At 37.3% G+C, this 27,145-nt stretch overlaps 1 protein-coding gene across 5 annotated transcripts in view; it reads left to right on the top strand.

Annotated features, from left to right (window-relative positions):
- Nucleotides 1-27,145, top strand: part of AGBL1 (AGBL carboxypeptidase 1) — an 805,162-nt gene that overhangs the window by 603,063 nt on the left and 174,954 nt on the right. Inside the window, exon 23 of one of the 5 annotated variants that reach the window (XM_059912530.1) lies at nt 6,723-6,757. The exons of the other annotated variants lie outside the window; for them this stretch is intronic. Coding sequence (XP_059768513.1) covers nt 6,723-6,738 — 16 coding nt within the window. The 3' untranslated portion in view covers nt 6,739-6,757. Of the gene's footprint in view, nt 1-6,722; nt 6,758-27,145 lie in introns of those variants that run through there. 5 annotated transcript variants of the gene reach the window in all.

Genomic DNA, 27,145 nt, shown 5'->3' with positions numbered 1-27,145 from the left:
CTGAGATTTGAACCTATACAGTTTTGCTAAAGAATCAGTACTGTTAATCACTATGATACACTACCTCTTAATGGATAACAATAATAATAGCTAACACATAATAAGAATTTACTCTTTGTCATGTCCAGTGCTCTGTGTTTTGTATGCATACCTCATTTCTTGCTTTATCTTTCAAACCAGGGGTTGACAGACTTTTTCTGTAAAGGGACAGATAGAAAATATTTTAGTCTCTATGGGCCATATGGTCTCTTTTACAACTACTTAGCTCTGCTGTTGCAGCATGCAAGTAGCCATAGCCAATATGCAAATATATGGGCATGGGTACATTTCAGTAAAATTTTATTTACAAAAATAAAGAATGGACTGGGTTTGTCCCAGAGAGCCAAAGTTTGCCAACTCCTGCTTTAAACAATTCTTTGAGGTATGTACTATTATTATCTCCCTTATACAGATAAGGAAACTGGAGGTCAGAGAAGCTATATAACTTGTCTTTCACCCAGCTAATAAGAATCACATAGGAGTTGAACCAAGCAGTATGACTCTGTATCCTTGATGTTTAGTGACTACAAATACTAAGCTGGGTGGGGTTTTATATGACCAATGGATGACACTTTTTTCTTCTCTCATGAATTCTAAACCAAATAAGAAATAGAACACAGGCGTTAGATAGCTTGAATGGAACATACCTGACTTTTTACTGGTTATAAAGTATTATAGTGCATGGACCCACCAGAATTGAACTTCCTTACCTAGAACTGTAGGAGCAGAGCTGGCCTTGCTAAGCTTATCATGCAGAGGAGCAATGAGGGCATCTTGAGTTCAGGGAGAGAATGAACACAGGGGGCCACCAGCAGCTCATGCTCGCTCAGCATCTCCCCCTGAATCATCAACTTCATGACACTCTTCCTCCCTTAGGGAGAAGCAGGTGAGGGCAGGAAGTGGAGTACCGATGTCTGTGGGCTGAAATGAGACATATGGGAATGGGAAGAATTGTTCCCCAAAAGGTGCATTGTATCAAAACAAAAGATGGAAACTCAGTGTTTCAGATTGCAAATTACACTGTTTCCAACAATTCCAATTGTTGCTACATAGCAATTATGACAGTATTTCTTTTTGCTTGTCTTTGGTCACCCTAATTTTATTTAAATTAAAAAAAAATTAGCCCACAATATCTAATATTTGAGAATAGTCTTAGCTTCACTCCGTAGTTGCAGGCAAAGAAATGTCCAGTGGCTATGAGGAGGGAAATGTTGGAACGGAACTCAGCCTGGGGATCTTTTGAGACTATAAGTTATCACGTGTAGCTTTAAAACATTAAATGGCTCTCTAATGGATCAGGGAAAATGAATTGATTAGCCAGGAAGAAGTGCTAATCTTAGCGGGAAACAATAACAACAAAAAACCCTGGTCCATTAGCAAAGAAAGGCTAATTCAAATATTTTTGGTATGATTCTATGCTGATTCTTCTACAATAAGCAAATAAAAATAATGAAAACTCAGTGTTGGTGCATCTGTGAAGAAAGAAGTTTAATAATATCGTACTCTGTAAATTGGTTTACTTTCCTCTGGAGAAGAATTTGGCAACTTTTAAGAAGGTCCGTAAAAACCTCCCATTTAATTTTGTTTCCAGCTACAATATCCCTCAAGAAAATAAACTTATCAGAAAACAGTATTTACTACATAGATATTTATAGCAATGAGACTTATATCCCCAAATAAATTTAACCCAAATTCCTAGTAGTAAATAGAGAAAAAAGAAAGAACGTGGTTGATTAATTTTCTAGAATACCATGAAACCATGAAAATAATGAGTGCATCAATGCATATATGAGATGATAATAAGAGCAGACATTCATTAGAACCTTACCATGAACTCGATGCTATGCTAAGCATTTTATTAGTATTATTTTACTTTATCATGTAAATAATCTTGTGTGATAGATGCTATTATTAGAGTCCCCTTTTACAAAGAAATTGTTCTATAGAGGTTAAGAAGTCTGCCAAATGCCATGAATCTTATAGAAGAACTGCTAGCTTTTGAATTCACTTCTGTTTCATTACAAGGCTCAAGTTCGTCTCCTTTATGATGTTCAGACTTTCAAATAATAAATGGGAAAAAATCAGGATAATTAATACTCTACACATGCTGATTGTGACTTCAGCAACATGCAGAACCACTGACAGAGGTGAGGGCCATTAAATGGATAATCTAAAACTTATTTAATCATCTTAGTTTCTTTTTCTCTTCAGTCCCTAAAAGTATGTGTTGGGTGAATGTATGTCTGTATGTGTTTATGTGTAAGTTTTAAAATCTTAACGTCTTGTACATATTTTGGCCCAGAAATATCCCTTGATTATTTTAATACTATTCAGGGAAGATTAATGTATATCATCATAGGTGGAATGTATGTCACCATGGGTTGAATGCATTGCAACTCATGGGGATAAGAATTCAAAAGAGAGAGGTGATACAGATTGCAGACAGAAAGGAGTTAAAGTGAATTTTCTTCATATTGCATATTTGTTATTTGTAAAATATTCCCACCTAATAACAACCATGAATGTTAACCTAAAAGAATACCTATTTTACAAATGATTCCACAGGAGCCCAGGAGTCTAAGTGACCACTAGGTGTGGTTAAGTGATTTACCCATTTCCAGTCAACACTGGGGATCTCATTCACTTCTGCCTCAGGCTCAACCAAATGAAAGGCTGGTCTCTTGCCTATGAATCTATAAATACCTGGAAACAGAATAGGCTACCAGGCCCTGGAAAAAAATTTCAATCAAGAAAACTCACTCTTCCCACTCTCTATTATCAACAGCAGCCTTTTGCAGCCTTGTCTTTTGTTGTTGTTAATTTTAAAAATGGAAGACAAAAATCTTTAAAGTTTTGCCAAACAGGAGAGGCTATCTTTATATAGGAAAGCTTCAAATTGCCTGGTATGGGTGGTCTAAGTTAATTCAATAGCTTTTCATTAATTTTTAGAGTAATACCTTTTTCTCTTTATTTCTTAATACTGGTTTTCTCTTTATTAAAAAACCCCATGAGCCCCTGTGGCTCTTACAAAGAACTAACCCGCTAGTATTATGGTTCAAACCATTTTACGTATAAGAGTTAGTCTACCAGATAGTATAGAGGAAAGCAAAACTATGGATGTGACAACAAAGGCAAAAAAAAAAAAAAAAAAAGGAAAGGAGGAAAGCTGTTTTACAAGAGAAGAAATCAAGGTCATAATATTCAAACTAGAGTAGCCTTATGAGGATAAAAAGAAACAGAAAGTTTACATTTTTGATTTGTAAGCTTCTGAATTTAGATGACTGTTGTAGAAGAGAAATGTGCGGTGAGTTTCTGTGAACATTTCCATGTTTTGCCCTTTTTCTTTATTCTGGCCATTTGTCCAATTCCCCCCTCATAGAAGGGAATCAAGTAAAGAAATCTAGACACATCCACTGCATCCAAGATGAAATAATCTATCATGGTTTTTGCTGTTCCACAATTTTCCATGAAGCCCTCACTTTGGTACCCAGCACAGTTTTTACCAAGGACAAGTGGCTTAGTTTCACTGAAGCTCAGTTCTGGTTCAGAATATTACTGCTGACAATTGGCTCTGTGACTATGGAGAGGTGGCTTAACTTGTTTACTCTCAGATTTTTTAGCTTTAAAATTAAAGATCTTTAAATTCCTTTCATCTTGAATAGCCTATGTTTATTCTCAAGGCTACAGCCATTGACATCCTCTCATTTCAACATGGGCGGTAAGGTTGCAACACTACATTCAAGATATAAAAGGCAAGGCAGTTGAATTATGCTAAGTGGCACAAAGCTCATATTTGGTTGAATGAAAATTAAATTTTATCTCCATGCCTACTGAGTAGATAATAAAGGGACAGAAGCTTAACAGTACTTAGGTAACAGAAAGGAGTTATCAATAAATGAGAAGAAAAGGAGGGTAAAATAAAGGGGTTTGTTCAGAAGTGGATGTAACAAATTTAGGGGCAATAACATGGTGAGGGACGATGTGTTTATGATGACTTGGTATTCATCATTTCATTATGTGGTTTTGAATCAGGGAGGCTGACTAGTTCCTTGTGTTTTGCCAGTGTGTGACTAAATACGATGAGAAGTAGAATGGTGACAGGTCATAGGGCTGGAAGTGTGATAAAGGTATTTTGATGTGTGCTATCTTAAATCAAGCAAACCCTAGGAAATCTTTATTATTATTATTATTAGGAAATCTTTATTACTATTATTAATTGTTACCTTATAGATGAATAAATGGAGGCTTAGGATGCTAAATGTTTGATAAAACCCAAGCTACTACTACATGGCTGATCTGTGGTTCAAACACAGATCACTGATTCCAAATTTCTTTTTTTTTTCCTGAAATGTACTGCAAATAATTCTTTAAAATTTTATTTATAAAGCAGTTTCCAACACAAAGGGGAAAGCTTAGACCATGAAAAATAATCTATATAAGTTGATGTTCTTAACCAAAGAGCTGGCTCCTGTACATTCAGTACGAAGATCACAACATCCTCCATGATAAGGAAACATACATGCAAATAAGTCTCAACATTCTAAACCTTTCACTCACTGAATGTTCAAGACCATGAAGGAACACCAGTCAATCTAACTTGGTTGTTTTTCTTGTTATTCATATAATTAATTACTTGGGAATAACCTAGGAAAAGTCAAAGGAACTTCTTCTTTGTATTCTAAGGAAAAGATGTAAAATTATCTTTTAGGTCTACTTAGTTATTGAAGGTTTGACTTAGAAAGGATGGATCTAACTTTTGGAAAGAGGGCCTGAAGAAGTTGAATTGACTCTGTCTCTTATCAGTGAAGCACTGAGGGCATAGAGATGATTTGCATTCCAGTCTGAGCTATAGTTTAACCACTCAGCCATTAATATTGTGGGAAAATAGACACTGGGGAATTGAGTATACTCATCAGAAAAGCAGGAGTTAAGGACACCACTGTTGATAGTAACCAATGTTTATTTATTGCTTAACAAATGCCAAACACTATTCTAAGTTTTTATTCATATAAGCTTTTTTTTTTTTTAATTTAATTTTATTTATTTATTTTTTGGCTATGTTGGGTCTTTGTTGCTGCGCGCGGGCTTCCTCTAGTTGCGGCAAGGCGGGGATACTCTTCGTTGCGGTGCGTGGGCTTCTCATTGTGGTGGCTTCTCTTGTTGCGGAGCACGGGCTCTAGGCACACAGGCTTCAGTAGTTGTGGCACTCGGGCTCAGTAGCTGTGGCTCGCAGGCTCTAGAGCACAGGCTCAGTAGTCGTGGCTCACGGGCTTAGTTGCTCCGTGGCATGTGGGATCTTCCCAGACCAGGGCTCGAACCCATGTCCCCTGCATTGGTAGGCAGATTCTTAACCACTGCACCACCATGGAAGCCACACATAAGCTTTTTAAATTCCCTCAAATAGTCCTAAGAGGTAAAAAAATATTTTGCCCCCATTTTAAAGAGATGAAACCGAGGTACAGGGAATTTAAATAACTTGCCTAAAGTTACTCGTAAGTGATGGAGCAGGAATTTGAACCCCGGAAGCCCTCTCCAGGACCAGCATGTTTAACCATGATACCAGTTTGAACAGCAGAGGTGGTTTTGTAAAATCATAAATCTCTTGTTTCTAACTGGATCATATGTGTGTCTATACTTGTTTACCTTGTCAGGAAAACAAGTTGCTCTTTATGAATTCCAGGTCATAATGTTGTGTAAAGGGAAGGAGAGGCTTATTAAACCATTGGAAAGACTGTGGGGGACAAAGGCAAGGACTCTGTGGCAGATTAACATTTAGTGCCAAAGTTAGTGGTTTTCAAGAGCCCACTCAGAAGCTGCTTTGAATCTCAAGATTTTCCAGGACACCCTCTCCATGCATCTCCATCTGCTGGAGTCCTCCTGAAGGAACTGCCCTCAACTACATCTGCGGTCTATAGGCACAAAGAAGGTGGCTGGCTGAGGCTTGCCTGAAGGCTGATGATGTCTGATGTCTCCCCATCCATCTACCACAAATGCTTGCCAGGGGATAACGGTCTCTCCCCTTCTGCCTCCAAATCTGATAAACAGATTGGCAGAATCTAACACAGAACCTTAAGAAGAACTAGAGAGAAATGATGGAATTATTATATCGCTAAATACTAAGTCATGTTTTTAATATAATCATGAGTGATTTTGAAAAATCATGGCAAGTAAACAAATCTCTGGCTCTAAAGCAGAGGTATGAGTGCCATCAGAATTAAGCAGAAGCTAAGTTGGTTTCACTAGTTCCCATGGAGTAGAATGATGGTAATTCTTAAATCGGCACATTTTTGTTGAGTTCCCAATGTATACATGAAGATTACAATAATTTTAATTTGTAACATTCATATTTTAGGTGTCTCTGTTTATGTTTATAACAACGCTATGAAGGCCCCCAGGTAGAAGAAACTGGAATGGTGAGAGGGTGAGAGATACGTGCACCCAGGCAGCCAGGTCTGCACGGTCACCTCTCGGGATCTGTGCAGATGTTCCAGGCAGAGTTCTCGTATGTCCAACGGCGTAACTGTTACTAACTCCATCAGCAACACAAAGTCTGTGTCTTCCCTAAGACCCCAGTTTTTGTTATCAGCAGTAATAAACATAGGGTCAGGGACACTAAATTTCCTAAAGAGGTTGGAATTTATAAAACCGAAGGAGAAACAAAAACATACCTCGTTATATTTCAGGCAGGAATGCAGCTAAAGGGAAGGCACAGTGGGGAAACCTTTGATCCATGGCATGTTTTGTCTTCACTACGTGAAGAATGATATTCAGACTGAGAAGGAAGAAGAGGAGGAGGAGGAGAAGGAGGCAAAGGAAGAAGAGGAGGAGGAAAAGGAGAAGAGGAAGAGAGGGAGGAGGAGAAGGAAAATAGAATACAACCTGCCAAGAAGGAACAGATGTCAAACGTGGGAGAGGGACTTTTAAAAATATATGCATTAGTCTAAATGAATTCAGGGTTTCTGGATTGGCTGTATTAAAATGCAATTCTGAAATAATACCCATATGATATTATCTAATTCCTGTCCAAGATCTTTGAGGAGGCATGTTTGCAAACTGAAGTTGGAAAAATATCCTTTTACTCTCCAAAACCTAGAAAGAGAGATAGTCTCTCAAACTTAGGCAAATGAGTGTGATGTAGATATCAGGAAAGCACAGGATGAATTATTGAGGAAGGTTTATTAAGTATTTAGAAAATGAACTGGGCATGGCTGGAAACTACTAAATATTCCCTGTAAAAGAAAATGCTCAAACAAACCTGATTTTATTATAGCTTAATTGAGGCATTATTGATGTACAATAAACTGCACATATTTAAAACATGTAATTTGATTGGTTTTGGCATTTATACATACAGTCATGATACCATTACCACAATAAAAATTACAACTATTCCCATCGTCCCCCCCCAAACATCTTTGAGTCCCTTTGTAATACATTTCTCACTGAGACAACCACTGATTTGCTTTCAGTCCCTAAATTTTTGTCTGTATTTTTAGAATTTTATGTAAATGAAATCATATAGTATGTACTCTTTTTCCCCCCTTTGGCATTTTCACTCAGCATAATTATCTTGAGATTTATCCATGTTCTAATCTGATTATATTTTATTTTTATGAGGTTAGTAACTAGTAGATCAAATAAATGTAGAAGAAATTGTTTACCTGGACTTCAACCACACATTTCTGTTTCTCTAACAGTCTGAGACAGATCAATCCTAACTCAAAATTTTTTCACTGGTTGTTCCCTCAGACTGATATGCATTTCCTACAGATCATTGCATAGCTGGCTCCTTCTTGACATTCAAGTCTCAGCTTAAATGTCATAATCTCAGCTTAAATTTCACCATCTCAGCAACATTTGTCATGACCACCTTGCCTAGAGTAGCATTCCTAGTCACTACTACTCTGACACCTTTAATTTAATATCATCTGTCTTCCCCAGCTAGCATGTACAACCCATGAGAGAAGGAACTTTATCTGTCTTGTTCAAAGCTGTATTCCTAGCACCCAGAACAGTGCCTGATGCATAGGAGGTAATCAATAAATAAGTGAACAAATAAATCTTTGCCAAGCCTTTCATCTATGTTTATGGGAAATTATGGCGACCTATGGGCTGAATAATGGCATAATTCAATGCAATTGTTATTAGTTGAAGTAATATATTCTAATTATGCTGATTAATGGATATTTTTCAGTCTGAATTGGGATTTATATTCACAGCTTTGCCTTAAGTCCTGTCCTATTCCACAATTTTTACACATTAAAAAAATAAAGCACTTAGCTGTAACTATAGAAACAATGGTATTTCTTTCTGTATAATGTGAAGTTACAACACATAATGATGTAATTGATATTCTAAAATATATTTACAGATGGAAATGATAGATGGTGCTGAAAAGATGAAAGTAGATAAGGGTAAATTCTGCTGCCAGACAAGGACACACCCCCTTGGAAGAGTACACAGCTGTCTGTGTGGGGTTGTAATTGACAGTGAGCTTAATAAGGTTCAGTGTGCTAAAACTGCCAAAGTTCTAATGACAACTTAGTGGCTTTAATAGTTATAAAATACAGAATTGGAGAGGCATGAGTTTCCTTCTGCTCTGCTCTTGACAACACAAAACCTAGAGTATTATAATTTGTTCCTGAACCACAAAAATGGAAATGGTTTCAATGGATTGCATACATAATAGAAAGATGAGTAATGTAAAAATAGTACATATAATGAATAGTAGACGAAATGGGCAGTGTTTATTTCATCAGCTGTATATTTCCCTAATGAAAAAAAAATTAAGGCTAGTCTTGGTCTGACATCAACAGTGAACTAATATCTGTTAATATCTGATACTACCTGGTTTGCTCAGTCAGAGATGCCCACAGATGGAGTGACTTCAGGCTCTTACAGCACTTGAAAAAGGCTTTGTAGGTCAGATTTAAGATTGTGAATTGTTACTTGGATGATAGCATATTTAGAATCTGTACTAACTCTGACTTATAAAGTAAACTGTATCACAATATTAATAAAGAAAGCTGTTCATTTTCATTTAGTTTATTTGGTATGAGATGTAGTCCATTCACTTTTTAAAAATAGATGAAACCACGAATTCTTCCCTTAATTCCTTATTGATATGAATAATCTACTGCAGAGGTAAGTTTGAGGAGTGGCTGCTTGACACTCTTGTTTGAAATTTTATCTTGCACTATTAGGGGACAAAAAAGTGTTTGTTTTGTTTTTGCATTTTACTTAAACCAGAGAATAGCAGTTTTTAATAGGGTGTAGGGGGGGATATTGAAAGCTTTGGTTTCTAGGTCTTAGTCACCACATGAAATCATTTTATATTCCTCAGTTTCCATTCAATTGGATGGTTTTGTGTAGATGCTTGCTGAGATGGTACTGTCCAACGGAGTGGGTGCTGAATTGTAGGGCTCTCGAGGGGAAATTTTCTCAGCAGTCTCATTAGTAAAATGAAACTGCAGGCAAAAAGATAAGCTTGCCCAATTTATTTACTTAGGCATTCTATTTTTCAAAATTGTATTATTACCCAGGGAAAAGCATTAGCTATTGCTGTATCTTTCTTTTATGTAGACATTTATTTCAAATTGTAAGGAGTACAAAACATAGTAATCCATATTAAGTTGCAGGTTGCATTTTTCCTGGACAATTTTCTCTATTAACAAGAAGTGGAGACAAAGGAAGAACAAAGACATATTTATTACGTGATGTGGAAACAAAACTGTTTCTAAGTGATACTGTTGCGTGGTGTATTCCTAGAGGTACTGACAGCTCCTTATAAGGTGAATGAACATTTCAGCTGAACTTTGCAAGCAACACACAAGGCTAATTACAAAATATTTTTCTGTCTCTCAGCAAACTGCAGGGGGCAAGAGTGAGCTTGTGTAAGCACTAAGAACCTAGATTTCCCTGGGTGCTGTCTTCTCACATGTGTTTTTAAATCTTCCAACTTGTGATTATTATTTTTCAGAACTGAATTAGTGAATCATTTTACATAGTACCATTATGTAAAATAAAATGATACTTTGTTTCTCTGCATTCACCAATTACTGGGTGGAGAAAATTGGACTCCTAAAAGACACATGTGTATATAGTTTGCCAGATTACAGGAAAGCCTTGTAAAATGCTCCCAGATGTTTGATGTAAGAGAGAGAAAATGCCAGGAACAAGGAGCAAATTGAGGTGGGTTTCAGATATTATACAATCTATTGAAGTAAAAGCTAAGAAAATAAATAAGATCATTGACATGAAATCCCTCTGGAAGGTCAATAATCATAGAGTTTAACTATATTAAACCCATTTTCTCCTTTCCTTTCTCCCCTTTTGCCTGATACTATTGTAGGAAATATTAAGGAATATTATTGTTAATCCTTAATAAATAGTACATTAAGCATGAATTACCTTATCTTTTCAGCACAAGGGCCACAGGGCTGCAAATGAACAAAATCTGGACTGTTTTATTTTTCAGGGACCAGACCCCCATATCCAATCATCAAGACTGCCTTTCATTTAAGGGTTGGTTAGGTGGTTCCTGATAAGAATTTTGCTGTGAAAGAGTTGAAGCATCGTAACTAGAGTCTCCTTTCAACCTCAAAGAGCAAATGGAGAGCCAGATGAAGTAAGGATTGTAAAACTGGCCTTCGAATGTCAGGATTGTTCTTGAATCAGTCTATGTTCTAGCAGCAAACAGCTGGAAGATGGCAAAGGGGTAATTGAGAAGAGATCAATGAAGGGACTGTTTTTGAAGGCAAGATTAAGGGAACCATTAAAGGATGGTGAAGCACTCTGGAAAGGGCAATAGTGGGAAGGTATTATCACCTTAGTGAGGTAGAGGGGTAGAACCAAGGAAGAGTTGCCCTAGCCTGTGAGAGATGTATCTGCACGGTAAGGAGTGTCCAACAGGGAAGAATATTGCAGCCACTGCCAAACAATGTTTTCATAGGGAGGGACATGAAGGAATAAATGCCATACCTTTTTCTCTTACTAACTCCTGATCTCCTGAATATGCCACAGTTTGTCCAAACCCAACCAAGGCAAGAAAGCTTGGTTAAACCAGTCTTTGAGGTCAGTTTCCTAGGACACAGAGCAGGATGGAGCAGGACGAAGAGAAGACCTGGAGGGGAAAATGGAGAATATATAGCACATTCCACATTTTAGCTTACTTATTTTTGGAAATATACCCCAAAATTATTAGTTTCCATGTTTTCATAGATAAGTATACTAAGGTTAAAGTCCTTAAATAATTTGCCCCAATTTAAATAAGGATCTATCTGACTTCAAACTCTTCAACCTCTTTCCATTATACCATGCTGCTACTTTTCCTTTGTTTCCAAAGATCGTCTTTGGGGGAAGAAAATCCACAAAAGGAGAAAAATATATCGTTATATCACCTCTCCTCCTTATTGTAATTCTACTATGTATAAAGTGCTGATCCTTGTTTTCCAAAGAGACCAGCAGGATTAACAAAAGTAACTCATCAGAATTTCTCTGGCAGGGAATCTCAATCTTACTGTTCTCCATCCTGCCCTTTATCCGTGGCTGTAGTTTCTGTGGGATGCTTAACAGGAAAATTTGAGCCAAGTGTTCTGGGCAAGCCCTGAAATGCCATTCTGGGAACTTGCTGCCATTAGTAGTAAAATGGATCTCGAAGGCACATTGTAAAGTTTGAAGACAGACCACTGCCGACAAATTACAGATTTATTTAATATGTTTGTTTTATTGTATATGTAATTTAGAGTTCTTGTGGATTCCTTTTAGTAAGATGAGACAGAATCTCAGTTTTTAAGACTTCACCAAAAGACTGTAAAATTTTCTTTTAAAATAATAAAGTTGGGGAGGTCAAATAATCGAATCTTTAAAAGCAGGAAAATACAGTATCGTCAATCTCATGTGACATACCTTTCATATATATTTTTTACTTTTTTATTTTTAGTTTTTACCTTTAAATAATTTCAGCTTTATTAAAAAGTTGCAAAAACTATCCAAATACCTTCACTGAGAGTCCTCAAATGTCAATATTTTACACATCTGCTCCCTCTTTTCCTCCCTCCGTCTCTCTCACACACACACACATGCACACAGACACACACTGCTTTTTCTGAGCTATTGGAGAATAAGTTGCTGACATAATGCAAACTTACCTTTAAATATCTCAGTGTACATTTCCTAAAAACAATGGTAATCCTGTATATAACTACAGTACAATTATGAAAATCAATAATAATTGATACAGTAAAACAATCTACAGGTCTTATTAAAAAATGTTTGATTCAGTAATGCCCTTTATAACAAAAAGATCTGAATTGACTATAAGATCCAATTCAGAACAATACGTTTCATTTAGTTGTCAAATCTCGAGTCTTCTTTAATCTAGAACAATTCCTTGATCATGCTTTACGTTTCATGACCTTTACATTTTTTATGTAAATTATTTTAGTAAAATTAATTTGACCTGTTTCTTTTTACTTTTTTTTTAAACATCTTTATTGGAGTAAATTGCTTTACAATGGTGTGTTAGTTTCTGCTTTACAACAAAGTGAATCAATTATACATATACATATGTCCCCATATCTCTTCCCTCTTGCATCTCCCTCCCTCCCACCCTCCCTATCCCACCCCTCTAGGTGGTCACATAGCACCGAGCTGATCTCCCTGTGCTATGTGGCTGCTTCCCACTAGCTATCTATTTTACGTTTGGTAGTGTATAAATGTCCATGCCACTGTCTCACTTTGTCCCAGCTTACCCTTCCCCCTCCCCGTATCCTCAAGTCCATTCTCTAGTAGGTCTGCATCTTTATTTCCATCTTGCCCCTAGGTTCTTCATGACCATTTTCTTTTTTTTTTCAGATTCCATATATATGTGTTAGCATACAGTATTTGTTTTTCTCTTTCTGACTTACTTCACTCTGTATGACAAACTCTAGGTCCATCCACCTCACTACAAACAACTCAGTTTCATTCCTTTCTATGGCTGAGTAATATTCCATTGTATATATGTGCCATATCTTCTTTATCCATTCATCTGTTGATGGACACTTAGGTTGCTTCCATGTCCTGGCTATTGTAAATAGAGCTGCAATGAACATTTTGGTACATGACTCTTTTTGAATTATGGTTTTCTCAGGGTATATGCCCAGTAGTGGGATTGCTGGGCATGACCTTTACATTTTTAAAAAATTTCAGGCCAGTTATTTTGGAGAATGTCTCTCTCAGTCTAAGTCTGCCTGATGTCTTCTCATGATTAAATTTAGGTTGTGTACTTTTGGCAAGAATACCACAGAAATGATGTTTTTTTTTTCTTTCTCAGTGTTTCATTTTAAGAACCATATAATATGTATTTGTCTCATTACTGATGATGTTACACTTTGATCATTTGTTTAAAGCGGTGTCTGCCAAGTTTCTCTACTATAAAGTTACTTTTTTCCTTTTTAATTAACAAGTATCTAGTGGAAAGATGTCCTGAGACTATATAAGTGTTCTGTTTTTCATCAAATATTCACCTATCAGTGCTAGCATCCATTGATGATATTTTGCCTGGAACAGTTATTATTATGGTACTATTATGGTGGAAGCCAAATGGTTATTTCCCAGTTATATTATTTCGTCTACATTTATTAGTTGGCATTCCACTGTAAGGAAGAACTATTCTTTTTGATTGATTTATATCTCTATGGATTCATTGATTAGTTTTTTTCATTGAGTTATAATTAATTATCATTATTTTTTATTTTGATGCTAAAATTGTCCTTAATTTGGATAGTGGAAATTCCTTCATACTGGCTCATCTATCCCTCTGCCACATCCCCATCATTCTTTGAGCATGTCATTACTTAGGGTACTGCTATATGTTCTAAGTTCATTTTGTACTGTACCTGATTTATCTCTGAAATCATCCTTTCTTCTCAAAGAGATCTGATCTTATTTGAAGGTGGCATTTAGAAACTAAGATCTAAGTGTCAGGTGTGCATATTACTTTTTTAGCAGACTGAACTAATACACACACACACACACACACACCTTTCTTGAAGTGGTCTTACTGTTGAAAAAGAATAGTTTAAACAATAATATAGAGCTTTTCTTTAGGAAAAACATAGACTTTCGTCATTAAGAGTCTTTGAGTTATAATTAGAACTGGCAATTTTCAGCTGGGGGAATTTAGGACCAAGAAAAAATGAATGACACACCATGGGTATAGGCAAAGTTTTTGCTGCCTTGATATTTCATAGTCTCTCAAGTACTCCTAACTTTCCTTCTCTCCTGATTCATTGTTTTCAGATAAATTTCTCCATGAGGTCTAGTTCATCACCAAGAAACTTGATGTTATTTGATGTCAACAAATTTCCTATTAGGCTTAGGTTAAATGGATTTTTCCAAGTGAACACATTAGTGTTTGAGATAGTGTTTATTGGCCTCCACATAAAACCATAACAGACATTCAGAGTCAGCAGGCTTAGGAATCATGTGGGATACTGTGATTCTGAGTGCCCCCCCCATCCCCACCAAGGGAATAAGGTGCTAGAAGAGCTGCTTCATAACTGGTCCATTGCTCATTCCCCAGATGATTCCAGGTGCATATTAACAGTTTAACTTTGTTAAGAAGGTGTCAGCCTCGCATCATTTGCATTCCATTACCCACAATGCTTTTTAATTTAGTGCCTGCTTTGAAAAGCAAATGATGACATTCTGCTGGGAAAATTTCAGCCCGTGTGTGTTCTTTATAAAGTAAGGAAATAGAATAATTATCACTGATAAGGAGGAAAGAGAATGTTTTTCACATTTGGTGTTTTAGAGAATGTGGGGTGTGTGTGTGTGTGTGTGTGTATGTGTGGTCTGTGTGTACTGGAAGGTTGCATTGGGGCGAAGAGGTGGAAGATGGGGAAATAGTGATTCTGGTTCCCTGTACTAGTAATAGTGAACCAAGAGTTGTCAGTAATTCTGAAAATCCTTCTAAGTAGGAGGAAATCCAATTTATTGTTAAAAATGATCAAGCAGACTTGTGCTGAGTGTATGCTAAGGTACATGTCATCAGAATCCTGGGTAAACCAAGATTAGATCATGAAACAAGAGGCTTAGACTCAAGGGTTGAAATTTACCTGGTCTCATGAATGGTCCAAAGATGAGATGGGGGAGGAAAGCAGGTGAAGAAAACCAGATAGAATGATAAAACACAAGTCTCTTCTCCCCTCCCCTCTTTCCCTTTTCTTCTCATTTCTTTTTTTTTTTTTTTTTCTGTTTGATCTACCACAACAAATGATCAACAGAATCCTATTATTTCTTCCTCCAATACATATTTTATATTAAATAAAGTCAAATATCAGAGTGTATTGGAAAGAGATATAGAAATGAATAAAATAAAGTGAGGGTTTTTTTTTTAAATTTGGGAACTTAAATTATAGTAAATAAGCTAGGACAGATATAAAGCTAGTATAATAGAAGTAGGAATTAACAAGCTGTATGTATTTTACATACAATATCCTTCATAGATGAATAGCAATATTTACTTTTATCTGTCCATCAGAATGGAACTCTAGGAAGATAGGGCTTGTCTTTTGTTTTGTTCACTGTTGTGTACCCAGTTCCTTGAATAGTTCCAGGCATATAGTAGATGCTCATTAAATACTGAATGAATAGATGAATGGTAGTGTTCACATCTTTTATCATCATTTATTCCCTTCTCCTCTCTTTTGCAAAATTACAGTGGACTCCACCTCCTCCTTTACCATAAACTCCTTAACTCACTCTACCATACTCTATGGGAACTTCTTGCAGCAGGGATGACACACTGCTGTCAAATCCACTTTCTCCCTTTACGTCCTCACTGCATTTTCTGCTTTGCATCAAGTGCAGTGGCTCATTGCTTCCTCTACTTTTAAACTCTCCTCTTCCTTTACTTTTGTCCCACACTTTACTTTTTTTGCATCTCCTCTGGCTTTCCTCCTATGAGTCTGAGTTGTCAGTAATATCCATTCATTTGGTCCTCTTCTTTTTTTTTAGTTTTTAAATAAGAATTTAGATATTTAAGGTATACATGATGATTTAATATACATAACACACTGCAATGATTACTACAGTCAACTAACTAACATAACATCTCACACAGATTTCAGGTACTCTTATCTCATATACACACACACAATCATTTGGTCTTTTTTTTTTTTTTTTTTTTTTTTTTGGCTGAGCTGGGCGGCTTGTTGGATCTTAGTTCCCTGACCAGGGATTGAACCCAGGCCCTTGGCTGTGAGAGCACAGAGTCTTAACCACTGGGTCGCCAGGGATTTCCCTGGTCTTCTTCATCTGCTAGTTTTTCCAATTCTTTACCTGCCTTTTCTTTTCTTTTTCTGCCCATTCCTCTGAGGTGATCACATCAAGCTCCATGACTTGGATTATGATCTCCGTGCTTAAAAAAAAAGAAAACCTTTAAGGAAGTGAGTGTAGAAAGAAAAGTAACCCCAGACTGAGTCCTGGGGTGCTGCATCTTTTAAAAGGCAGGGAGATGAGGAGCAATTACCAAAGAACAGTAAGAATTTGTGGCCAGAGGTGTTGGAGGAAAATCAGGTGATTTTAGTGTCCTAGAAGCCAAGAGAAGTAAGCATTTTAAGGAGGAACATTGAAAGGCTCTTACCAACTGAGTGACAATGGATTGGTGTTTCCAACCATGGGTGCAGTGTTCTGGTAAGTTCACACTAGTGTAAGTGGTAATAGCATTTTTGTTTCATTTGTTATTTTTTTAAATGCATAGATAAATGGATAGATAGATATCCATTAAACAAAGGTTTGGATAAACCTGATGTGAATACTGGTTCTGCCTTCTATGAATATAGCATGGCTGTAAGAACTTGGACTCTGAAGTTAGATGGCCTGACTTTGGCTTTTTTTATCAGCAGATCATATGATTTTAGATGAGTACACTGCTTAAGTCTCAGTTCCCTTATTCATAAAATGGGAATAATAATAGTACCTCTTTCATTAGGTTGCTCTAAGGATTAAATAAGAAAACGTATTTAAACAACTGAGAATCTGAGTACCACAGGGTAAGCCCTCAGTGACTATTGTCCCATGAGCTTGTGTTTCCTTGTCTGTTGAATGGGCATCATGCCTAGTTCCAAACTCATAGAATTATTGTGAAAATCAAACTAGACTATCCATGTAAGGTATTCTGTGCATAGTAAGCTCTCCAAACATGTTGATGGAACCACTGTTGAATATGTTCATCATTTGGTATTAAATGGAATTAAATGACCCAGCCACCCAGTTTATCCCTCACTTGAGCACTGCTAGTGGTTATGGGGATGGAAGCATTACACAGCTTTCAATTGTTTTATTCTAAGTCATATATTGTTTAATTCATGCTCATAAAGTGCTGTTGGTTGAAGAAAGGAAGCATAAAGATCACTGATGCACATGCAGTTTCACAGGATTTTAAAGACGCACTCATCTGATCAAAATTCTCCTAGAGCACATCAAGGTGTTTCTAGTGCTTTGAAAACCAATGTTAAAAAGAGAAAATTTAGTGATGATTAAATCCAATTTGACTTTCATATTGGGGGGATAAACAGAATCCTCACGAACATGTTATACGTGAAGTGCTTTCAATTGGAATACTGAAACCACCTCTTTTAGCTCATCTTTTGGAAACAAATTTAAAAATAAATAAATTGTTTTTTAAGTAGGAAATGCAATAATTCCACACATTAGGTCTGAAAATCAATGTTTAATTTCATGGCTTCATTTCAATCTAAAATCAAATATTAAGTAACCCATGTCAGTTATTAAATGGGACAGTAAAATTCGTCTATATGGTTAATGAGTATTCTTGGAGGCTATGATAAATTAACTTTATATTATAGTATATCACACATCATTGGTCAAATATAAAATGCTGTTTTTAGCTCAATCCGCTTTTTATTGCCACAACAAAAAAGTACAAAATATTTTGACAAATCTTGAGTTTTTACAAAATTGTATATGATTATGAAATGAGTGCCTGAGGGAAAAAAGCTCTCTTTAATCAATAACTGAAGGGGAAGGACTCAGGTTCTTAGAACTGAGACGTTAACTTGGGGGAAAATTTAGAGTATAAATATTTTGAGTTTGATTATAGCACTTAATTATGAAAATCACTGCTAAAACTCTCCCTCCACCGCATGCTCATCTCCTAGGTAATATCCTCTTCAGGGAAACCTGAAGTTTGTTATGTACAACTTACTATTACATGCTATTAATCACAATTCCTTAAGGCTCATTTATTCTTTATAAAGTGTCTTAAAACTTTAACATGTGGTTCACATGGGCAGTTAACACACTTACCACCTCCCTACCGGGCATCCCAAAACCTTGCTTTTCTCCTCTGGACAAACGCACCTCAATGTGTGTTCCAAAATTTTCTGGTATATTTTGTTACAGTCTGTTTTGAGGATTTCACAAAATAAACATATTCGGTGGAATATGCATTTCAACTAATCCCAATTCAAATCCAGCACTTGCACTAATTTGTTGTGCGACATGAGAAAAACCTACTTAATTGACTTGACTTTTCTTAACCTCAGTCACTTGATCTATACAATTATATATTTTCCTGCAGAGAGAAAAAAGGATAAGAGTGGAAAATGTAGTGAGGGGGATAAATGAGTAGACACAAAAGAGAGGGACCTTGCATGCAACAATGAAAATAATGCACCATGAAGCAAGGAATGTGGTTAACTTAATTATCTGTCCTTGAGCTTTAAATCTCTCCATCTGTCCATCTCTCTAGCTTTGCTAACTATCTGCTAGAGCCTAGAAGGGTAATTCTAAGAGGTAGGTACATAACATATGGGAGTTCCTTTTTCTCCTTCCCCAGCTCCATCTTTCTACTCACAACACCAAATCACCTTTACATCTGTGCACACCACTGTAATAGGGAACAATGATTCACTCCCACCAATGAATTAAAAAATGAGAATAAAAATTAATACACATGTACAGCAAGTTATTGTTTTCTAAATTGTGTATGGAAATGATTCCCTCTTTATAAGTTGGCAGTATCCCTAAAATTATTACTTCCCACTTAAGCAAAGAGGAAAGACTAGGTTTTCATGAAATCACATAACTCTGCTCTTTTTTTCTACCTGCTCTGTATGGAGGAATCATTAAACAAAATGTGGGCATGTGCGTGCACACATGCACGCACACACACACACACACACACACACTACACCCCTCGTAAGCTCTAAACATAATACGTTGTAAAAATGTAATAGGATATTACATGCCTTCCTCCAATAACTTTTTCAAAATTTGGAAAAGATGCAAAGTCAAATGAATAGAATTTATAGGAACCTCACTAAAGAAAAGATAGTCCCAAGAGGTCAATGAAAACCTCTTTTCTGGACTTTTTGTATCAAATGTTGAAGAAATATTGAATAAGAAAATAAGAAGCATGTCAAATTTCTTTCACAACAAAAAAATATTACCTGAAAGAATATCATGAGTTCCTCTGAGAATTTTCCTGAAAGTAGAAGTCAAAATTGAGTTTTCTTTTTTAATGGAAATGAAGAGCTAGAAATGTGTGATCAATTTTTAAAGGGTCGTACGTGATGAGACCATGAATGATTTTTCCTTTAGAAACTGGAGTTGGATGAGGAGGGTTAATAGACAGAGATAGGAAGCATTGTTCTGACATAGACCACAATCCCTCTAGCCACTTGTGTTCAAAACTTCGACATTCCATTTATTTTGTCCCCTTTCTTCATTTTCCTTCTCTGGTTAGTGGCTACATCTGGCCAATTTCCATTCTTAATATTTTCCATGCCAATTCTTTCAATGTCATGGGCACGAACACACATAGGCTACTATGGACTGAATTGTGTCCCTCCAAAATTCATATGTTGAAACCCTATTCCCTGATGTGATTTTATTTGGAGATAGGGACTTTATGAAAGTAATTAAGGTATAGGATTCATGTCCTTATAAGAAGAGACACCAGAGAGCTTGTTCTCTCTCACACACATGCACTTAGGAAAGGCAACGTGAGGACACAGTAAGAAAGAAGATGTCTGCAAACCATAAAGAGAGCCCTCAACAGAAGCTGAATGCTGTCGCACCTTGATCTTGGACTTTCCTGCCTCCAGAACTGTAAGAAAATAAATTTCTGTTGCTTAAGCCATTTAGTCTATGGTATTTGTTATGGCATCCCAAAGTAAGATATAGACTAACTACAGTATTCCAGAATCAGTGCTACTATACCTTGTCCCAGGTTTAAATAAATCCTCACAAAAACCTTATGAATGAGGTTTTATGCAGATGAGCACTTCAATTTTCTAAGAGGTTAAATTATTTTCCCCAGTACACAGAGCTAAAGATGACAGCAAACGATTAGAGCCCGGTTTTATTTTAAAAGTGTGTTTCTTCCATGCTAGTACCAATATCATTACCGTAAGCCAGGCCTTCCTTGTCTAGGTTCCCAGCATCTCCCAGAGCTATCCAGCACCCGTGATAATTTTGTATACTTATCAAGTCAAAGGCATCTATTTTGTTATTTCACCTTCACCTCATGCTCATTTAATGCACCTCTAAGAGTTGCCAGGACAAGCCCCAAATCCTTAACCTGTCTTCTCAGGTGTGTTCAAAATCTGAGCCTGCTAAATTAAAATGTATCACTGCTTTCAAGCTCATGTGTCCAATCTCTGATTCACCATACTATACTGGAATACACCACATTCAACTTTGTCTTTATGATCTTATTATCTGTGGCATTCCCTCTCCTGGAAAACAGTTTCCTCTCCCATATACATACAAAAATTATATTCATCATCTGTGGCTAAACTCAATCCAACTACTTGTATACAGTTTTCTTATGTCAGTCTATATTATCCCCCTGCTTGGAACTCTTCTAGTTTGTGTGTATGTGTGTGTGTGAGTGTGTGTGTGTGTGTGTGTGTGTGCGCTTTGCCATGTATTTTTTTTTTTTTTTGTACTATTTGGTTATGTATTCTTCCACTGTTGTCTTATGTTTATGAGAATTTTTTTCAAAAACAAAGAAACAATAAGTAGTTACTGATCAGTTACTATATGATCTAGGCTTTGCAAAAACTAAAATGGTGTTGGATAAGAATATACTCTATTCTTCCTCTGTAGTGTATTTCATAGCTAAGCCCAATGCTCCAAAGATACTCAACAAATAGTAGATCGATTGATTGAATGAGTGATGGTATTACTGCTATGTGCTCCAAAACTCAAAGAATATCCAACACAATCTCATCTTTGCTCACCAATAATACTGAAAAGGGATCACGAATGGAGTGGCTGTTTAATACACAGAAAGACAGCATGGTGTGATGGAAGCTGTATGGACTTTGTACAGAACTGAGTTTGAAACCTATCTCCATCCACTTCCTTATTTTATTACTAAGAAAATTACTTAACTTTTCTCAGCCATACTTTCCTTATTTAAAGCCCCCATCACAGAACCTGGCTCATAATAAATGCTGCGGAATCTCCTAATTGCTATTTGTAGCCGTTGGAAATCACTGTGTAGAGAATTTTGTTATACCTTCATCCACACTCTTTCTATGCCTATTGCTGCTTCAACTTTTCCCTGCTTCAAAGATGAGCAATATGTATAAGTAGATCTAAAACAGAGCCAGATTCTTGGACTGGCTTTGAATGGGTGCAAAGAGAAACATTTAGAGGGGCGTACTATAGCAAAGGTATTAGTAAAGAGAAATGGTTATATACAATCACATTTCATCATAGTCATCTTCCCTTGCAGGAAGCGATATATTTGCTCAACTTAAAAAGAAAACATGAAACAGTCAATCCTACAGATGCATTACAATGCTCTAGAAAGGATATAATTAGACAAAACACCTTGTATCGATGGATTGCCTCTTGGGGGGATGCACCTGATTAGAGAATCCATCATTTCACTTAGTAACACCTGTTACACCTGTTTTAGAAGTAAATTAGAAGATATAATGAATAATTATAAAATTGAAGATAACATCCCATTATTTTCAATAAAGAATGAATGACTGTGGACCAAGGTAATTCTGTTATTTCTAATGGGAGGATAGTTTGAGCTGATACTTAAGGCTCTGCTCAGCATTACATTTGGAAAAGTGCAATTTAATTAGTATGAGGCAGTATGGGTTTGGGAAAATAAATCATGTCAAACACCGTTGATTACTTTTTAAAATTAAATTGCTATTGGACTAGATAGAAGAGAAAACAAGTAAATTCAATACAACTGGATTTTTTAAAAAGCCACCTGACAACATTCTTTTTTAGTGTTGAACATATAGGTTAGTTTCAGGTAGGTTTATGAGTAAATAGTCAAGTGGTGATAGACAACGGCTACTGGGGTTGAAGATCTACAAAGAAACATAGCTGTTCTTTGGAATGGTTGGAAAAGTACAAAATACCAGAAGTGGAGGGCTTTAGAGGCAGACAGATTTGAGGTCAAATATTGGCACTACTAATTACTGGCTTTATGATAAGTCACAACCTTTCTGAACTTCAATTTTCTCATCTATAAAAATAAATCATAATAGTTACCTTCCAGGGTCTGTTGAGAAGAGCAAATTAGATGTTTTGAAAGTGTGCAGCTCAGGGCCTGGCATGTTGCAGGTGTTCATGTGATATTTCCCGCCTACTTCTAGACCACTTATGCCACAATGGCTTCCCCTAATCACACAGAACTTTATGAAATTTAGGGAGAGGACTGCTTCAATATTCAGTCAAGACTCTGGGTAATATTAAGGTCCAAGCTCTATTGTGTCCTTGATCTCTTGATACCTTATATATGTTTTAAGTATTTCCCTCTCTGTAAACACCTATTTAAGAGATCAGTACTGTAAAGCCCAGCTTAGTTCTTTGGAAATAAGAAACTCGAGAAACCTGAAAATCTTTGCAAAAATTCTAAGATAAAAGCTTCAACAAATTCAGTGAAAGCCTTTTAGGAAAGGCCTTCTTAATACTTTATGCTCCATGGTGGGGTGTGACAAGAAGCCTCATGTATCCACCAAGCCACTCTCTTCTGTTAATAATTCTCTGCATAGTCTACATACTATCGGAGGCTTTTCTCATTTACTTCCTCTGTGTTCCTGCTTATTCATTGCCTCCTCTCCCAGGAATGTAGGTAGGCCATATGAAAATAACATTTTTTTCCTATCCTGTTTATTGCTCTATTCTGTGAGTCGTAAACCCTTCAAGTTGCTAGTCCTGTTAGAGTTGCTAATCTACCATAGGCACCCCAATAAATATATTTTTAATGAATTAATAGTTGGTTTAAAAAAAAATGGTTCTGAAGAACCTAGGGGCAGGACAGGAATAAAGACGCAGATGTAGAGAATGGACTTGAGGACACAGGGAGGGGGAAGGGTAAGCTGGGACGAAGTAAGAGAGTGGCATGGACATATATACACTACCAAATGTAAAATAGATAGCTAGTGGGAAGCAGCCACATAGCACAGGGAGATCAGCTCGGTGCTTTGTGACCACCTAGAGGGGTGGGATAGGGAGGGTGGGAGGGAGACGCAAGAGGGAGGAGATATGGGGATGTATGTACACATATAGCTGATTCACTTTGTTATACGGCAGAATCTAGCACAACAATGTAAAGCAATTATACTCCAATAAAGATGTTAAAAAAATTAAATTAAAATTAAATAAAATTAATAATTGTTGGCAAGAACAGGAGTCGGCAAACTATGGCCCACCAGTCAAGTCCAGCCTGCCACCTGCTTTGAACAGCCTACAAAAAACACAGCTATACTTATCATTTATATGTTTCCTATGTCTGCTTTTATGCTGTAGTTGGCAGAATGTGTGGCCGGGTGACCTACAAAGTCTAAATAGTTACTATCTGGAATTTTAGAGAAAAAGATTGCCCACACCTGGTTTAGAAGATAGGAATCAACAATGTGATATCATCATCATCACCATCCTCATCGTAGCTCTCAAAAATGTTTTAATTGGACTAGACATTTTAGGTGCCATTATTTGGTCTCTTAACAGCATTTGCAAGGTGGATCTTATTTCCTCTATCTTGCACATGAGGAAACTGGCACTCAGAGAAGTCACAGCTAAGGATATGGAGCTCAACATTATCTGAGTTCAGACTTATCCCTCCCCAGCCTCAACTTGTCTGACTCCAAAGCCTTTGATCTTCATACTATACTAAGCTACTCACATTTTTACCACAGGCATTTTAAGTGACCATGAGAAGTCATTTAAATTCTCAGTGTCTCCATTTCCTTTTCCTTCATGGGTTTAGGGTCGAAATGATTTTTTAAAAACCACCAAACAAAACAAAAAAATAAACAAAAGTTTCTGAGCCTTGTTTTATAAGTTTGGTTGCCATGAATTGTCACTTTCTCTTCATTATATTTCTTTCTTGGTTTGCTTGTTTTTAATGGAAGGGGTTACAGAGGTGACGTGCATTATTTTTTACACTCACTGCTGACATTGAAATAGAGGAAATGTTAAGAAACCAAGATAGAACCATTTCACAGGATAAACTCTGAGGGATTAGGCAAATGGGCTTCAGAGTGGAATATGAAATTTAATGTGACTAAGTGATGCACTTGGGTAGAAATAATGCCCAGGCTAAGTACAGCTTAAATGGCACTTAATTCGTTAATATGGCAGAGAAAAAAAGATCCGTGTGTCCTCAGAGAATGAGCATTTGCATTCTGGGTTCAGTGTACAGCAGAGATGGAGGGAGCTAATGTGCTGTCAGCTGGTGTGCAGAGGGCCACGCTATTAGTCCTGGGATGCCAGGCCTTTTGTGAAGTGCTGATTAGAACACACCAAAGCATCTGGTCTAATTCTAGACTCATTAGGTAACAAAAGAGATGAGAAGTCTATTTCCAGGAACTAGAAATGACTGCCAAGATTTTGAAGACTCTTTGGTAGTAAAGAGGGCCAGTGCAAGGGCCAGAGCTGAAGCTGAGCCTCCTGGACAAAAGCCCCAAAGATCCAGTGGGATGGGGCCTCCTGCCCCCTTCAGCCTCCTTCCATGCTGCAACCCTGCGCTCATCACATGAGTTCGGTCACATTTGCAGGATTCTAACAGATACTACCCTGCAGTGTAATAATGCTGTGTATTATAGCCCATCATACAGACAGGACAATTATGCTTGCATTTCTGTCTGTCCATTAGAAAGTAGCTCGTTGAGGTCGCGGGGTCTCTGTCTCATTTACTTGTGCATTACTGGACCCTACACTTCCCCTCCTGCTACACAGAGTCTTATTTTTGCCCTCTGCTTTCTCCTTTTCTTTCTCTTTGGGAAGGAGGGAGGCTAAGTATAGCTACATCATTAATTATGAAAGAGATTGCGGAAGGGCAAAGATAGAAAATTCAGGCAGCATGTTGATAGAGAGTTTTTACTGTGGAAAACGTGCTGGGGGAGGAGCAGAACACTGGAATGAGAGAGAAGTGTATGTGATGAAGCATTGCGGTGGGTTATGAATGGGGCTTTCCTAATTTCTAAAGTATATAAACACAGAGCTTAAGTGGCTTTTTACTTAATTATGACTATTGAAATGCATTTCTTTAAACGTCATCCCACCCCGGGTCTAGACTGGATGGACGATTAGAATGATAAGCATTACATTGGTATCCTTGGTGCCCTGTAATGTGCTAGACAAGTTGTGGAGATTAAAGAATGTCTTGAATAAACAAATGAATGGGGGAGAGGGGAGTGATGACAGCTGCAGAGTGATCTGATAGGAGATAGAACTGTGCTCCAGTACTCTTCAATGTGTTTCAGGTCAGCATAATAATTAGTTGTGGACACTTAAAGCACCTTCAGAGTATATATAGCTCACCAGGACATGATCCGGAAGCTCATTCAGCCCTAGAAGAAGACAAGCACTAAGGTGAACAGGGTAGAGACTGAATTTTTCTTTTTGCTTTTATCTCTTTCTTTCTTTTTTTTTAATGCTTGTTGCTTATCTATTTTTTTAAATTAATTAATTAATTTATTTTTGGCTGCATTAGGTCTTCATTGCTGTGCCCGGGCTTTCTCTAGTTGCGGGCGGGCTGGGACTACTCTTTGTTGCGGTGCACGGGCTTCTCACTGCGGTGGCTTCTCTTGTTGCGGAGCATGGGGTCTAGAGTGCAGGCTCAGTAGTTGTGGCATGCGGGCTCAGTAGTTGTGGCTCATGGGCTCTAGAGCACAGGCTCAGTAGTTGTGGTACAAGGGCTTAGTTGTTCCGCAGCACGTGGGATCTTCCCTGACTAGGGCTCGAACCCATGTCCCCTGCATTGGCAGGTAGATTCTTTTTTTTTTTTTTTTTAACATCTTTATTGGAGTATAATTGCTTTACAATGGTGTGTTACTTTCTGCTTTATAACAAAGTGAATCAGTTATACATATACATATGTTCCCATATCTCTTCCCTCTTGCATCTCCCTCCCTTCCACCCTCCCTATCCCACCCCTCTAGGTGGTCACAAAGCACAGAGCTGATCTCCCTGTGCTATGCGGTTGTTTCCCACTAGCTATCTATTTTATGTTTGGTAGTGTATATATGTCCATGCCACTCTCTCACCTTGTCACATCTTACCCTTCCCCCTCCCCATATCCTCAAGTCCATTCTCTAGTAGGTCTGTGTCTTTATTCCCGTCTTGCCACTGGGTTCTTCATGACCTTTTTTTTTTCCCTTATGGCAGGTAGATTCTTAACCACTGTGCCACCAGGAAAGTCCCCTTTCTTTCTTTCTTTCTTTCTCTCTCTCTCTCCCTCTCTCGCTCTCTCTTTCTTTCTTTCTTTCCATGAAACTACTAAAAGAAATCCACTAGAATTAAATTAATCATAACAGAGCTACAAAGTAGACACAGATTACTGGAGAGTTTACTAATTAATTAGCCCCCCGTTCAGCATGCCCTTGTTAGAGCAAATTATGCAATGTATATACACTGTGTCTCTCCTCTAGCACACACACAAAAGCTGGAGGCATGGGCAACAGGAGAGAAGAATAACCTATGCCAGTAGCTGGGTTTTTACTCTTTCGAGTCACAGAATTTATACTGAACACCGGTTAGAAGGCATAGGAGTTATACATATTGCTGTGACTTCCTCAGAGGCACATAGAGTGTTGGGGGAGGGGTGTAT

Source organism: Balaenoptera ricei, chromosome 2 (assembly GCF_028023285.1).
Source record: "Balaenoptera ricei isolate mBalRic1 chromosome 2, mBalRic1.hap2, whole genome shotgun sequence".
Lineage (NCBI taxonomy): Eukaryota > Metazoa > Chordata > Mammalia > Artiodactyla > Balaenopteridae > Balaenoptera > Balaenoptera ricei.
The sequence above is the reverse complement of the archived record's forward strand: the minus strand, read 5'-3'. Positions and strand labels throughout refer to the sequence as shown.